The following is a 16,054-nucleotide window of genomic DNA, read 5'->3' on the forward strand; positions in this document are numbered from 1 at the left end:
GTATTTATTTCTTATTCTATATTATCGGAAGTTTAGGCTGTAGATACATTTGTCGTACCAAACATGTAGTGGCATGTACCATCTTTACACACTATCGTGCGCCTATTGCCAGAAAGAAATAAATATCTTTTGTATAAGATGTAGACTGTTATCACTTCATAATGTTCCTCTACCATAATTTACTGTTGAATTTCTTGGAGCCCTTTACAAGGAACACCATGAATACAAACATGGGCTTAAGCAGACAAAGGCTCGCAAAATCGATTGGCTATACAAAGACTTGTGATCTCAGGGACCGTATGTTAAGGACTGACAAAGAGGATCTAACGGGTATCATGAACAACAGATAAGGGACTTGGAGGCCATTTCCGAGAGTTTATGCGAATAAGGTTGATATATCATGGTAATCTCGTCAAACATAAATGCTCAGACAATTCTTAGTGTTTGGGTAATACCTTTCCTATTTCCCTTTTGGTATATGTGACTACAAGCGTCTCTTGCAATTCTCCATGTCTTCGAAGGCACGAATGAGTACTTCTATATAGGAACAAGAAATATGCAAAACCAGGTTTCGATACGGTGAACGGCAGATAACGAGCCCAATGGCCCAACAGTACAATATTTTTCCATACAAGCGAGTATAGATGATAGTCATAATGGATCTTCATTGAATAGAATTTGCTACAAACATGTCTGCACACCAGTATAACCGGACTTCCAAAGGTTTAGGTTTATTTGGTTGACAGGCAGTCATCTGACTCCATCCGTTTGCGTTGTCAAACAATTTTATCACGAGATTAGACTCAATATAGTCATCTCTTCTGGCTTTATCAATCAAAGCTTTGACGAAGCTTTGTTGCGATTTGAATGGCTGTAACAACTGAGACACATGATGATATCCGGTACACTTTGCGGGCTTTAACGTTTCGGCGAATAGTCGTTGCCGCAATTGCGGAACATTGCAACGCAATCTATTGCATAATCTATTGGGAAGGTATTCCATTCGGATTTCGGATCCTTGGGCGATTTAGGACACGAACTATAGCTGCTGGATCTTTGCGAAGCAACCGCATTTATTAGTAATGACCACGGAACCAAGAAAGTCGAACCAAGAAGGCAAGCTTTTGTCCAGGCCCTGGGTAGGTCCCATCACGAGCTTCCGTCCGTATAGAGTTTACAGTTTACCAATTGATAACGCTAATATCAGTGAACTCAAACATCGATCATTCTGAGGTCAGTGGTTGCGAGTTGAACCATCTCACAAGAACATACCTATATTTTTACCAATGGAGCCCTCTTTTGCGTTCGGTGAATTGCTTTTCCTCCACCAACCCTACGTACCATCTGCCTCCATTTATGCCATCACTTGAATGAGCCCTTAGCCAGTCAGCCATCGAAACAATGGTGTATACCGTGACTGTCCTCTATCCCAACGAAGCCGATGCAAAGTACGACCTTGAGTACTATCTCTCGCATCATTTGCCACTTGTCGATCGACTTTGGAGAAAATATGGATTACATGGCTGGACTGTCGTGAAGTATGGTCCGGGTGTCACTGAAGACCGAATTCCTTACTTCTTCGGATGTGTGCTCTTCTACGAGGACGACCATGCAGCGAAGCAGGCATTTCAAGGCCCTGAAGCTGCCGAGGTACTGGGCGATATCTCAAAGTTCAGTAACAAGCAGCCTTTGTTTTTGTATGGTGAGAGAATTAGCACTGGAGGTACAGTTGGCCGGGTTTAATATGTTCTGTGTTGGGCATGCAAAAGAAGCTATGGTGCTCCGTCTGGGATGGAAGACATGTATGTACCCATACTGAGAGATTCTCGACGCCAATGGGACGACTTTTTACGGAACATCCTTTTGTGGATATCGATCATAGAAGTATAGGTGCAATGTTATTCCATCTGCATCCAGGGATTTACCTGTACTGAATGACATTTTCCGTGGCCTTGGAGCCTCAAAGACAATTCACTAAAGTCACGCGGGCCGACTGCAGGATTTCTGGTTCCCCTCACCGACGATCACATTATCCTTCTTTTGCTTATCGGCAGGAGATCTCACCATTCACAGGCGGTCTTTCACCATCGCCGAGATCTAGCCTGCTAACTCATCAGCATCTCTTGTTTCTGCAAGATAAGGCTTCATTTTGGTTTCTGGTGCTTCTGCTGTCGGGGCATTGGGGATATCTCCTAGCTGACGCCTGTGCGACAAGCGGCAGAATATCTGGCACTTTGCAACTCTCATCGTCTCAAACTCACGCTCATGTTAGCATAAGGCATAGCCATACTACTTCCAAGTGATAGTATTGATTCGCCTCAGCTAAATAAGCGCTGATCAACATGGCCTTCATGACCAGACTTGCGACCTGGCTTTGGGGTCAGGATCCCAAGGATCGGGCACTGCTTGCCAAGCTGGATGTTACTCTGCTCCCTTATTTTTCCCTTATTTGGTTCCTTTTTGGTGTGACACGGTCTAGCTATTCCTCGGCCTACATCAGCGGTATGCGAGAGGCCCTCGGGTTCGAGGGGAAAGAATACAACTACATGAGCACCGCGTACCTGGTAGTCTATGCTGTCTGCCAAATGCCCGGTACAAGCCTTCTCACAGTGGTGCGACCGAAATATGTCTTTGTTACTGCCAATGTTACCTGGAGTGTCTTGACCTTAATCACATACAAGATGACTCGGGCCTGGCAGGTCATTCTGTTGAATGCGATCGAAGGAGGGTTCTCGGCCATCGCATAGTAATCGCCTAATCTACTTTGCATGTGATTGAGCTGGCCGACACTAACTTGTAATAGCGTTGGTGCACAATTTATCCTAGCCTCGTGGTACAAGAAGTCTGAGCTCGGGATGCGGGCAGCGGTATTCTGCGTATTCGGCCAATTGGGGACACTGTCCGGTGGCTGGATTCAAGCCGGTCTGTTAGAGACACTGGCGGGTAAAGGTGGCCTGCCTGCATGGAAGTGGATATTCATCATCGTCTCAGTGATGACTATCCCAGTGGCACTCTTCGGTATGGCTCGTTCTTTGTCTCGATAAGAGAACAATACTAACATCGCCGTAGGTTGGGTCTTCATTCCGGACCTTCCATCACACCGTGCGGCCTGGTATCTTACCGATGAGCAGAAGGAACATGCAGCAACTCGGCTGGGTACCATCTCCAAGAAGTCCTGGGATACCACGGTCTTCAAGCGCGTGTTGCTGAGCTGGCAATTCTGGCTCCTGCCGTTTGTTTTCATGTGTAGGTCGAGAGAGAATTGTCTTCCAGTCACTGAGCTAATATCCAGTCAGTGTATTCAGTTTGTGTGCAAATGCTAGGAAACAACGTCATGGCCTACTGGCTAGCCTCACGGGGGTACACGGTCGTCCAGCAAAACACCTATCCTACCGTTATCCATGCGACTGCCGTTGTGGGTATAGTTGTGTATGCAGCGATTTCAGACAAGCTACAATCGAGATGGGAGGTCTCAATCGCCATCGGTCTGACTTTTGTCATCGGCTCGGCTATCCTTGTCTCGACCCCTTCCACGGACGCTGGCTATTTTGTTGCCTTCTATTTACTCGGCACAACATACGCACCTCAAGCTGTCTGGTATTCGTGGATGGCTGACGTTACAGGCCATGACCTCCAGCTGCGTGCCATCACAACTGGATTCATGAACTCCTTTGACTTTGCTTTTGTGACCTGGTGGCCGTTGGTCTTCTATCCAGTAACCGATGCGCCCAACTTCAGGAAAGGGTATATTGCGAGCTTGGTGACGGGAATTTTAACTCTCCCAGTTATTGGCCTCATTGCTTACCTTGAAAAAAGGGACACCGCTAGAGGAATTATTGGAAGAACCCGTGCTGCTAGATTACTCGAAGAAGAGCCGGTTATTTCCCGAAATAATGAGCCGGGAAAATATGGAAGCACTGCGATAACCGTGCGTAACACTGGGGGCGGTGTGTAGCCATTCAGCAGAAATCAGACACATGGCTTAGTCTATTTGATTCTGCTTCTGTAGTTTGAGAGAAACTGGATGTGCTTGTTTCGTTACTTGGCCAAGAACAGACTGAAATGTTTTCAAGGCTGTGTCAATCCTCAGGGATGATATTTGTCCGTCATCTAAAATTCACAATGCCATCACCTCGGATGCCATATCCTGTTACTTATCTGCATTTGAGGGAGCTTCTAAAGTAGGGCATAAGAAAATCTCATGGGCGCGGGGTAGACCTCTAGATCGCTCGGGTTTCCGTATTCGGTAAGACATTATGTCCTGGGCTACTTTGACCCAGCCTTACAATAGCCTGCGACCGTGGGATTTTTCAATAACCATTTCGTCCCCGCGGACAGATTTATAATTAAAGCTAGATTCCGATGACCCTTCATGTGATGGATATGGCTCAGCATGCTACCACGCCTCGGACAGTACAGCCGTTCAGCCCCGATCACAGTAACCCTAAACATATAACCTATTTCTCATAATGAAACTCACATGCATTCGTAGTACAACTGAGATGGAGACGTGCCGCTCGTTCCGAGTCGCCAGACAAGGCTTATCTAGTGATCTACATTCCAGTTGATGTTGCTCCAATCAGCCCGTCCATCTCCGCGATGACGTCAAACTAGCCCCGGCCATGCATGCATAGGAAGGAAACTGGAAGTTATCAAATCAGCCCATCTTGGATGCCACGCTTAGCCACGCAATCACCTAATTCGACGTCATTCAATCTCCTGCTGCCTTTATAAGGCTTACCACTTTCCTCGAAAGAGAGAAGCAGTCTCCTTTTTGATTATCATCCTCGAGTCAAAACCAGACCTTCATAACCGGAAATACTCTCATCCACCATCAATCATGTCGGGTTTCATCCACAAGGCCGAAGACGCTCTTCATCTTCACCACCACAAGGACAAGACCGAGAACAAGCACGAAGAAGCACCTGAGCATCCTCCCACCATCGGTCGCGAAGGTTCGTTTGCCATCTCCTAGCTTTATCATCTAGCATCATGCTAGACATTGGTGACTGACACATAGGACCAGGCCACGAGCACACCCACCGCTCTCACCCCCCTCAGAACAAGCATACCCACCCCCACCCCAACGAGGAGCAGATCGCCCGGGACGATTTCCGCGCTGACAGAGAATATGACCGTGCGTTGAGGTCTCCGCACCATGGGCCGGGAATTGGGTTTGAGGCGTAGGAGGTGGAATCATCAATATTATCATGTACATTCTTGATATTTTAATGATCATAACGCCATAATCATGAACTTATTCGTTTCAATGCATCCAGTGTAGGGTAGGTATCACATGGCTCAGCCTGGGGAAATCCCCATACCCCGCCTCAGGATCGAGTGGCTGCTTCTGGAGGCAGGTAGAGCGAAGCTATACCCCATTAGGAATATTATAATTTGTGGTGAGACCGTTTGATGGCAACTGGTTGGATTAGTTTCAATGAAAGATTAGTATGCAGTTGGACTACCAAACTTTATTCAATTGTAGTCTCGCGCGTCCCTCGCTGTGTAACAGCCAACTAAGTGCATGCATGGGCCCATGGTCATAAAGTAATAAGTGTAACGTTGGATCCGCTTAAGTTACTAGTACGGGCATCAAGTCCAAATATTGCAGGGGTGTCTGTAGGTTGTCGAACAGTAGCACTTGTCGCCATTCGCTCTCAAATTCCGTTCCACGGCGGAGTTCGGAGAAATATATAACAGTATAACGAGTGAATGTGTGAGACCAGAAGTATCATCGAGCAGCAATAATATTAAATACCAGGCCAAATATGAGATAGGGCAAGGTGGGTTCAATTAACTAAGGCACTAGAAAATGAAGCGGTCGCGTCGCTTTCTCTGGAAGTCATCATCAGTATCGACTGAGCTGGATGTTGGTGATAGCAAAGTCATACTCTGCTGCGAATAGTGTCAGGATGATGGCGTAAATTCATCTTTCTTGATCAAGACGAGTGATAGTGATTGTCCCACAGACTTGTTGGGGAGCTCGGAATATGGCCTTCAGAACATCAATATACTCCCTAATATACTCCTTAACAGGCGATGATGATATATCCGCAGTGAGACAATGCGGTCTACGTAGGATATTACTCCTACACATGAATCTCAAAGTACATATAACATAGCTCTTACCTGGAATATATTCAGCGCACTATAAAGCAACTATGGCAATAAAGATCTTTCATCTTAGCGAAGTGATGTTGCGTTGGATATATGTAGATTCAGGAGGTGGTTTGTTATCAGCTTTGGTCTTCAAAAAAGGCTGGTTTCCATTATTGCCCTACATTAAACACTATTCTTCTGCACCAAATATCGAGTCGTCTCGGTGGCGCAATTGGTAAGCTTACCCTTCATCACCACATCATATCCAATCAGTTACTAATTCAGCATTAAAGGTTAGCGCGTACGACTGTTAATCGTGAGGTTGAGAGTTCGATCCTCTCCCGGGACGTTTCTTTTTTCTTTTTTTTTTGCCCCCCTACCTTTCCATCTCCCCCACACAACAGCAAAAGCGGTATTGAGATCGTAATGATATTGTTGGTCTGTTCTTCTTAGAGCTTCATAAATTGATTTTTCGATACTCAATAAATGCCAAATTTGCAGCACCTGCCCACGAACTACGCACTTCATGACATTTTTCTGGCTAGAATATCTGTGCACAGGCCAATTTCCTTCGGAAACTCCGCACTTAAGCAAGTAGATGACACAATATACAGGAGTCCCCTAGTTACTTCAAAGGGCATAGCGTTCATCTGCCCCTGTGCTAGTCCCTGAATTGACCCCTGAGCGGCCCGGATACGAGGGCTTAGTACGCCTCGCATCCAGGCACCTGCCAGTCATTTTCCTCGACGTTTAGGCACGATAACATGAATGACATGTTTTCTTACGTTCATGCCTTGGAATGTTCATAAGCAATCTCCGTAAACCCACTTGAGTGGTCGGAAAAATTCCGCCGAGAACATAGTACTATCGCTTGTCACTAACCCCTCGGCGCAGAATGGCCGAGGACGACGACGATAGCCTTGAAACCCCTCATCTGCCCCCCGCATTTCTTCAACCATGCAGCAACATGCAACACATGTTGCCCGCATGATACATAATTCTAGTCTATTTCTGTTCTACTTTAACCGCGATTGCCAGCATCTTCTGCTGCGTGGGGGGTCGGTGCGATCGAGTGCCTGACGATGCCAACCCCAACGAGGTAATTCTCCTGTGGGCTTATTAGCCTGGGTAAGGTAAATGCAGTTATTTTGCATCCATGGGCCCATGCGTTGCCCAATTCTATGACTTCAGAATGTAAGGAACAGGAACAGTTCTGCAGGCTGCATACTAGTACTATTATTACCCAAAGTATTTAAAGAATTGCCCTTCCGGGAAGTTGTAGTTTTCATATGATATCGCAAAAGTAGAGCCGCCAACTCAGAAGCATTCAAACATGTATTCGTCTACTTTGGTCTCGCTGGCCGCGGCATTGCTTGCCGGTCAGACGCTGGCCATTGAACTGACAGTGTCAAAGAGTGGTGGGAATTCGTCAAGTCCCCTTCTTTATGGGGTCATGTTCGAGGTACGGACTCTGATTCGCCCTCATCTCATTACTGCAGTCGCTCATATGCTTGAATATAGGATATCAACAACTCTGGTATGGCAGATCAATTGAGTTACATGGAGAATGGCACACTAACCAGTGCTAGGTGATGGTGGCATCCACGGCCAAGTACTACGCAACAACGGCTTCCAGGGCGACGACCCGGGCCTCACGGCATACAGCGCAGTAGGAAATGTGACTATATCGCAAGACACGGCCAATCCTCTCAGCAGTGCCATCACTTCCACACTCAAGGTAGCCGTTCCCTCTGGAGCAACTGGCTACGTTGGCTTTGCAAATGAAGGGTATGAGGGAGTTCCCGTTCTGGGGACTAACTACGACAACTACTTCTATATGAAGGGTGACTATTCTGGCATCGTCAATCTTCGACTCGTGGGAAACGCGAGCGGAATTGTTTATGCCGATCATAATATTACCGTGGATAGCACCGGCACCAACTTCACCTACTATGAGACTTCTTTCAGCTCGTCTGTGTCTGCAGATGCGCACAATGTGTGGCAGCTACGGTTTGATGCTTCCAAGGTGGCTGGGAGCTCTCTGAACTTTGGATTGGTGCAGCTGTTTCCTCCTACTTATAAATCACGGTAAGTGTTTCTAACTATTTCATTCTAGGCGACAGTCTAACATCGCTCAGGTACAACGGCTTGCGCAATGATGTTGCTAGTTTCCTTGCGGACATCAAGCCGTCTTTCTTGCGGTTCCCTGGAGGCAATAATCTGTAAGTCCACATGAATCGGGATTGGATTTGGCGTTGGACTTTGAATTGACTTGTTATCAGGGAAGGTGCAACACCTAGCGATCGCTGGAAGTGGAACGAGACTATTGGTCCTGTCGTTGATCGCCCAGGACGCGAAGGTACGGAGACTGTACCTGTCTTCCATAGAGACCGCCATTGACTTACATCTCGTGCAGGTGACTGGACCTATCCCAACACGGACGCACTTGGTAAGCTCAACTCGGAAATTTCATTCGAAAGTAAAGCCATACTTACCCAAAGATTAGGTCTCGATGAATACCTTCAATGGTGCGAGGACATGGACATGGAGCCACTCCTTGCTGTATGGAGTGGCCTCTCCCTAGGTGGTGGCATCGTGTCCGGATCAGCCTTGGATCCCTATGTCGACGACATTCTCAATGAGCTCGAGGTATGCTACCCCACAAAATATTCCCAGAGCCTTTCTGACACTAGCAGTACGTCCTCGGATCCGCAGACACAACCTACGGCGCCCTGCGTGCCAAGAACGGCCGCACCGAGCCCTGGGACGTCAAGTACCTCGAAGTTGGCAACGAAGACAACCTCAACAGCGGCTGCAGTACCTACGCAAACCGATTTACCCTGATTTATGATGCTGTTCATGCTGCATACCCCAACCTGACAATTGTCGCCTCCACCACCGACACTTCCTGCCTCCCATCCACCATCCCCGACGGCGTCATCACCGACATCCACCACTACCTCACACCCGACGAGTTCATCGACCTCTTCGACGAATGGGACAACTGGTCACGCGACTGGCCCATTCTTGTCGGCGAATACGCCAGTACGACCGGCAACGACGGTAGCACCACATACTGGTCGTACATGCAGGGATCCTGCAGTGAAGCCGTCTACATGATCGGCATGGAACGCAATAGCGACATTGTCAAGATGGCCAGTTTCGCACCCTTGCTGGAGCATTTCGATATGGCCGAGTGGTCGGTAAGTGCTTACGTCTCCATCACATACAGTTCCCTGTAATTGTCCGAACATACTAACTCCGCAACAGCCCGATCTCTTCGGCCTGGATTCCAGTCCAGACTCCATAACCGGCTCCACATCATACTACGTTCAGAAGATGTTCTCGACAAACCGTGGCTCCACAGTCCTTCCCGTCAACACGACCGCCGACTTTGATCCGCTTTACTGGGTCGCATCCGTGGCTGACGAGGGCACGTACTACGTCAAGCTGGCAAACTACGGGTCGTCATCACAGAATGTAACCGTGAACATCGAGGGCACGACGTCCGGTCAGCTCCAGTTGCTCTCCGGGGGAGAGACAGTGAGCAACTATCCCCATGATGTGTCAATTACGACGCAGACTTCTACTGTGTCTGGTAGCGGAAGCTTCACTGTTGATATGCCGGCGTGGGCAGTTGCGGTGTTGGCTGTATCTTAAAGGTCCTGGCGATTATCCTTGATATCGATCGGCTGAATTATGGATTCTATACACGTTGAGTGTTCTTCTCACCTGGTCTAATTTAGTCTCTCTGAATAAGATAAAACATATAAGAAGACAGCTAGATAAATTGGACAATTGTCCTCGATAAGGGAGGAAAAAGTAGAATCCCGCTAAACACATGCGATGCGCTCCAAACCCAAATTCCAGCTGAATATCCCCATATGAAGATAACAACCCAAGTAAGCTCACACAAGCTCACTGCCTAACGCTGGATGCAAGTTATTTGTATTACTTCCTGGGCTCGTCATATGCAATATTTGGAGGTGTCCCTGACTTCTGCTGCGACTCTGCAAATGTAAGATAGGGCATGCACTGAAAAGCTTTAGAGACAGGCAGGCATGATAATAGACAAAGGATGTCTCACAAAAGCAAATTGGAGGGATATGTCAGAGCCACGGCGATTCGACCGCATCTTTGCAGTTGCCAAAGCGGGTGGAACGAAGGGTACAACGACTGCGAAGGACATTGCAGCGGATGCTATGATTCGGGTTATTTGTGTGCTTGGCATATCTGAATTTAATGTTGGATATTCTTAGTGAACATAATTTGACTGCGATTGTAGACGGCTGTAGATTATGTATGTGTTGTTGTATTGGTTTGTAGATGTGGCTTGCGCTCTGTGTACGTGCGTTCGATCGAACTCCCGAAGGTAAGGTCCTCCCTTGATATTGTACACATTCCATGTCATCGCGACCGCTGCCACCTAGACGTAAATAACATTTTGAATGCAACTCAGTTGAGCAATGGACTCGCGCACTGTACGTATCGGGAACATCGGGACACACTATGCACCCGATCCTCAAGGCTTGGTCCGAGGGTCTCCCCCGCTTCGGCTTCTCATCCGAGATAAGCCTTACCCCTCCTCTTCTGGAGCGTCGGTTCCGCGTCGAGCTGCTCGGATCAGATAAGTTCACTAGTAAACGAAACCCAAACACATGGAAAAGGTCAAAGCCGTGTTTGATGTCTTGCGATGATCGGGTGTGTAGATCAAACAATTCCTGAGAGTAGTATGTTTTAGGTTGGGTGGATGCTAAGTAGTCTGTTCTGTGTGGAGGTAGCGGAGCCGTTGCCTCTTGGTTTGATGAAATTGAGAATATAACTTAGGTGTACTTAGGGTCGATAGGCTATGCTCTACGGTGTATTCATGACATATTTCATACTCACTTTTATCAAGACAAGCATACCAATGAAAGGCACTGTTGAGAAATAATCATTTATAAGAACAACCAAGTATTGACATGTACTATGCGCGCTTTACCTACAAGTTCCAAGCACTCTAACCACAAAAGCCTAGTAGTTGAATCGGCGTATTTCTCTTCCTAGGATCATTTCTCGCTCAATCGAGAATGCATTTCCGCATGATTGAAAGGTTTAGCTTGCCGAACGAAACAGGCAAGTGACGTATTAGGTCGCGTCTTGCGGTCAACCCCTCACAATACTATAGTTTTTGTAAGGGTAGGAAACACCTACTAAAAAGGTCCAAGCAATTGAAGAAACGTCAATCATTGGACATCATGGCGCTCGGGAAGATCGGTACTCACCCGAGGGGTGCGTTGACCCGAGGATCCGTGCTCGAGCGGGGATAACATATGGGGTAGCCATTTTCAACAGTGTTCCCAGTGAATGAAGGATTAATTCAATTTCTCAGATATATACAAAGGGTTATTCAAGAATTTTGTGTTCGCGTCGAATATTCCTGCACTTTCATCTTCTGCCTGAGCATTATACCCAAGACCTTTAGTCCTTCTACATAGAAACGTACGACCTTGAAAATGGGCCCCGCATTCGCATCGAGCTTAAAGGACCCCAGCCTCTTTGTCGAGAAATCATACATTGACGGCCAATGGGTAGCATCACAATCGAACAAGACCTTCAACGTTCACAACCCCGCAACGGATGAGATCATTGGAACGTGCCCTGAATCAAACACAGACGATGTCAACGCCGCCATCACAGCTGCTGCGAAAGCATTCCCCTCATGGCGGTCTCAGTCAGGCCGCCAGCGCGGGCGCATTCTGCGTCGCTTGTTCGATCTGATTGTCGAGAATAAGGAGGATATCGGCAGAGTCATTACTGCAGAAAACGGTAAGGCGAAGGGTGATGCCGAAGGAGAAGCACTTTTCTCTGCTGGGTTCTTCGAATGGTTCTCCGAGGAAGCCCCCCGTATCTATGGCGATGTCATTCCTCACAGCAACCCATCGAGCCGTACACAGGTTCTTAAGGAGCCAGTCGGTGTATGTGGCTTGATTACCCCTTGGAATTTTCCCATGGCTATGGGAGCACGCAAGGTTGCTGCTGCGCTGGCTGCAGGATGCACAGTCGTATTGAAGTCGGACGGCCTCACACCTTTTTCGTCCAATGTCTTAGCTGTACTTGCTGAGCGCGCGGGAGTTCCTAAAGGTGTCTTGAACGTTGTCACAGCTCTAGAGAACACTCCCACTTTGGGCCTGACGCTTTGCCAGTCGGATATTGTCAAGAAGATCTCCTTCACTGGATCCACGCGGGTTGGAAAGCTTCTCATGCAACAATCTAGCAGCACCCTCAAGAAGCTCAGTCTTGAACTTGGTGGAAATGCTCCTTTCATTGTCTTTGACGACGCCGATATTGAGACCGCTGTTACGAGCGCGATGATCAGTAAGTTCAAGGTCACTGGCCAAACCTGCGTGTGTGCGAACCGATTCTTTGTCCAGGAGGGTATCTATGATCGTTTCAGCCAGAGACTCGTCGAGGAGGTGAAGAAGTGTCAAATTGGCAATGGCAAGAATGCTGCCGTAACACACGGCCCCTTAACCAATGGCGTGGCCAAGACACAGGAACACATCAAGGATGCAGTTAGCAAGGGTGCAAGTGTACTCCTCGGTGGCAACACGTTATCTTCTGTCGGCAAGAATTTCCACGAGCTCACCATTCTTGGAAATGTGAATGACACTATGAATGTGGCCACGGAGGAGACATTCGGACCAGTTGCGGCGCTCGCCAAATTTTCAACCGAGGACGAGGTTGTTCGCCGCGCGAATAACTGCGAGGTTGGTCTGGCATCGTATTTGATTACGAGTGATCTAGGCAAGGCACACCGTGTGTCTGAGCAATTGGAGTTCGGTATGGTGGCTATAAACACGGGTGTTATTTCTGATTGGGCTGCACCGTAAGTTGTTTTCATCCTGACTCTGATGATGATTCCGCTGACTTGTAGAAGATTCGGTGGCGTTAAGCACTCCGGCATGGGCCGTGAGGGCAGCAAGTACGGCCTTGACGATTATGTCAACATCAAGATGGTCGTGACCGGTGGTATCAACATTGTGCGCTCGGCAAACCTGTGAAAGACTATGAATAATCGGTCGCAGAATTGATGGACTGAAAGTGTGAGATAATGGTTCCACATTGACATTATGAAAACGGCAAATGATAGATGATCGAATGACAGAAGGTTAATCATATTTGATCTCGAAGACCAAGTATGAAATCAACTTTGATTTATACATTCGTAAAGAAAAGAAAAAATAAATAAAATACGCTACATACTTCAAAAGACGTCTCTATTGCTGGCTTCTGCCACTTCATTGTTTTATTGATTGCTTGTCCATTGGTATCAAACAGAGTGACTCTGCTCAGCAAGTAGATTTACATCTTCGCTGGCCTTCGGAATCCGAAGATACTCTGCGACCCATTTCGGCAACCTTATCCCTCGATGGAAGACTTCTGTATGGTGTAACTCCTGAATCAGAGCTGGCTTCCGCTACAGTTGGGCTTTTGGAGCTCCGAGACGCCGATACTCGCCGAGCCCGGGGAGATTGCGCATTCCGCTTCTCTTCAACCGGCGCCTTATCGAAAGACCACAAGGACCCCGGATGTAAGAGGGAATCATTTCCATCAACATACATCTGTGGAAACATGACATACCATGGAACTCCTGATTGCAGTCGTTGTTGTTCCACCACAGTACTACTCGATTGCCCCCGAATCTTCTTCCACTCTCGAAACTTGTTGTGCCAATCGGAAGACGCCAATACCCAATCTGATCCACTCTTTATCTGGTTCCATAACTGGGCAGCTAGTTTCAGATAGGTTGATAATTCTTCTTTGAATACACTATTACCCTCGGGGCTCAACATCGCTTCTAGTTGGTTGAGGAGCTCTGACGTAACCGAATTTATAATGTCCCTTTGTTGTTCTTCCTCTTCTGCGTGGAAGGTTTTGAAGAGAAGTGAGCGAAGTATTGCCTTCTGGCGAGGTTCGTTCCTGGATCTCTGGATTTCATCGCCCATGCTTTTGAGCCCCTTCGGTGATGCAATACACATAGGCTTGAAAACATCCTTAGAAAGCCGATCCGCAATGAGTGACTGGGCAATACGGGCACACGGAACTGTTTGATAGTCGGCGTAAAACAAAATCGGTTGGGAAGTGCGAGGAAAATGATGATGTCCCTGTCTTTGTGTCAAAGAAATATTTCTTCCCCCGGTAACTCATGCTAGTTCTTCGGCTCACCTGATCGAAGGGTTGCAAAGGGCCCTTGAAGAACCGTTCAGTCAGATCAAAGAGCTTGTCTTCGAGATTTTTGAAACTTTTGGAGAAACTGCCGGCGAGTGAGCATTATAATCCCAACTTTGCATCTAATATCTCTCACAAGTCTTGTTCCAGAGGTACGATGTGGAAATCTCCACGAAGGCCACTTAGTGTCTTCTCGGTCCATCGTAAACGGGAATTTAGGTTGGTATTCTTATCCCTTTCGCACTCAAGATCCTCTTCTAATTTGCGTAAATTTTTCTCGTAATTTTCCAAATGTTCCTCCCATCTCCGTTCTTTCTTCTGCGAACTCAATTCAGCCTTAGTGCGTTCTTCTTTTAGTTGAGCTTCCAATTCATGCTCTCTCTCCTTCCACTTCACAATGCGCTGCTCGAACGACTTCGTCAATTCTTCCTTTGTTATATCATTTTGCTTTTGCTCTTCCTGAGCCTTTTCAACCTTTGCATTGGCTTCCTTTAATTGCTGATTGAGTTCTTTGACCTGCCTCTGCAAGTTCTCAACCGTGTCGAAGTATTCATAATGCTGAAGTACAGCTGTAGCTGACGCCTTGAGGTCTTTAATAACACTGAGTATGGGTTTATCGGCCTTGTCAGATTTATCCGCTTTTTCGGATTTATCTTTTGATCGCGAGTTCTGGCTGCCCGGGGCCATAATGAGAAGGAGGGAAACAGGAATAAGCGAGACAACACACAAGTAACATATGAGAAAGACTAGGGAATCGAGCTTCATTCTGCTCCGGAATAAAAATGTTATGAGTATTAGCGGGGATATACACCGCTTATTGAGACATTATCAACTTATGCAGGCAAGGGGCAGGCGAACGTTGAACAGGAATGTCGCCGTCTGGTTCACTGGAACAAATTGTCTTAGGATATAATTGATACTATTGGCTTCCACTCTTGCCTGGTAAAAATGGAATTGAGCGTCGGTAAATGTATAGATTTTGATAAGCTGCAAGGAAGAGAGGTGTGAGACACATGCCTATCATAAGGTGCTTCTGATTCCTGGTGCCTACCGCAGCTAATATCGGTGATAAAAGGGCAAAACTAACGGGTTACAGTATACGCGAATAGTCTCGACACCCCACGCGATACTATACACAAACAGAAGGCACGAATCTATCAGATACTCAATCAGATGCAATTACATATGACTTCCTGTAGTATACTAAACTTCAACCAGAAGCTTCAATACCGTTGTAGCTTCCTTTTGGGTGTCATGGGCACACTAACATAATTATTATTCGAGAACTTCCACATCACAATGTAACTACATTCATTTAGAAAAGTAAAATGTGTGGTGATTCAATATGAAGTCCGCCTCCCATGAATAACACATTTTTCCGTTTCTGCTGTCCGTTCACGGTCGCGAAGCCGCACTTGCCCCTTGACAGGATAATATATGAATAGTGCAATCTCACCAAATTATAACAGGCTAGACATTGTCCGTATTAGGAATTCTTCTGGACAAAGTTATACCGCTTGGTCATATATTTGAGCGTATGTGCTCTGACCGCGACGGCACTTGTCGGCAGTTAGTGGAGCGGACTGAGAAATATGATTTTTGGGCATTACCTTGACTAGCAAGGATAATTGAAATTAGGCTATAGAAGTAGATCATGTTGATAACGCCGTCAGTAACTCGACTTTCGATGTGAACGTGACTGATGCATGTGTGATGTGTGGAGCATCACCCATTTCGCCCA

At 47.0% G+C, this 16,054-nt stretch overlaps 6 protein-coding genes and 1 pseudogene across 7 annotated transcripts; 6 read left to right on the forward strand and 1 right to left on the reverse strand.

Moving 5' to 3' along the window:
* Nucleotides 1–1,401: 1,401 nt before the first annotated feature.
* BO83DRAFT_312539 (uncharacterized protein) lies at nucleotides 1,402–1,743 on the forward strand (the record flags this gene model as incomplete). The annotated part of the gene is made up of 1 exon (XM_025527522.1): nucleotides 1,402–1,743. One exon carries the CDS (start codon nucleotides 1,402–1,404, stop codon nucleotides 1,741–1,743), a length of 342 nt encoding a protein of 113 aa, XP_025388257.1.
* A 318-nt stretch (nucleotides 1,744–2,061) lies between these two features.
* On the forward strand, nucleotides 2,062–4,123 carry BO83DRAFT_378504 (pantothenate transporter). The gene is made up of 4 exons (XM_025531272.1): nucleotides 2,062–2,746; nucleotides 2,804–3,018; nucleotides 3,070–3,246; nucleotides 3,297–4,123. Exons 1-4 carry the CDS (start codon nucleotides 2,343–2,345, stop codon nucleotides 3,953–3,955), a joined length of 1,455 nt encoding a protein of 484 aa, XP_025388258.1. The 5' UTR covers nucleotides 2,062–2,342; the 3' UTR covers nucleotides 3,956–4,123.
* A 471-nt stretch (nucleotides 4,124–4,594) lies between these two features.
* BO83DRAFT_361031 (uncharacterized protein) lies at nucleotides 4,595–5,187 on the forward strand (the record flags this gene model as incomplete). The annotated part of the gene is made up of 2 exons (XM_025529439.1): nucleotides 4,595–4,955; nucleotides 5,027–5,187. The coding sequence occupies exons 1-2, from the start codon at nucleotides 4,841–4,843 to the stop codon at nucleotides 5,185–5,187; spliced, it is 276 nt and encodes a 91-aa protein (XP_025388259.1). The 5' UTR covers nucleotides 4,595–4,840.
* A 1,132-nt stretch (nucleotides 5,188–6,319) lies between these two features.
* On the forward strand, nucleotides 6,320–6,451 carry BO83DRAFT_t153 (annotated as a pseudogene). Its single transcript has one exon. The product of its transcript is annotated as a tRNA-OTHER (tRNA).
* Nucleotides 6,452–7,435: 984 nt separating this feature from the next.
* Nucleotides 7,436–9,762, forward strand: BO83DRAFT_445341 (glycoside hydrolase; the record flags this gene model as incomplete). Its single annotated transcript, XM_025536543.1, has 9 exons — nucleotides 7,436–7,564; nucleotides 7,624–7,639; nucleotides 7,692–8,190; nucleotides 8,241–8,324; nucleotides 8,385–8,461; nucleotides 8,519–8,551; nucleotides 8,609–8,751; nucleotides 8,796–9,305; nucleotides 9,373–9,762. The coding sequence occupies 9 exons, from the start codon at nucleotides 7,436–7,438 to the stop codon at nucleotides 9,760–9,762; spliced, it is 1,881 nt and encodes a 626-aa protein (XP_025388260.1).
* A 1,806-nt stretch (nucleotides 9,763–11,568) lies between these two features.
* Nucleotides 11,569–13,247, forward strand: BO83DRAFT_408274 (NAD-dependent succinate-semialdehyde dehydrogenase). Its single transcript, XM_025534026.1, has 2 exons — nucleotides 11,569–12,970; nucleotides 13,022–13,247. Exons 1-2 carry the CDS (start codon nucleotides 11,598–11,600, stop codon nucleotides 13,143–13,145), a joined length of 1,497 nt encoding a protein of 498 aa, XP_025388261.1. The 5' UTR covers nucleotides 11,569–11,597; the 3' UTR covers nucleotides 13,146–13,247.
* Nucleotides 13,248–13,433: 186 nt separating this feature from the next.
* Nucleotides 13,434–15,078, reverse strand: BO83DRAFT_312755 (uncharacterized protein; the record flags this gene model as incomplete). Its single annotated transcript, XM_025527530.1, has 3 exons — nucleotides 13,434–14,249; nucleotides 14,311–14,398; nucleotides 14,450–15,078. 3 exons carry the CDS (start codon nucleotides 15,076–15,078, stop codon nucleotides 13,434–13,436), a joined length of 1,533 nt encoding a protein of 510 aa, XP_025388262.1.
* Between the last annotated feature and the right edge of the window lie 976 nt (nucleotides 15,079–16,054).

The sequence above is a fragment of the Aspergillus eucalypticola genome (genome assembly GCF_003184535.1).
Source record: "Aspergillus eucalypticola CBS 122712 chromosome Unknown BO83scaffold_12, whole genome shotgun sequence".
Lineage (NCBI taxonomy): Eukaryota > Fungi > Ascomycota > Eurotiomycetes > Eurotiales > Aspergillaceae > Aspergillus > Aspergillus eucalypticola.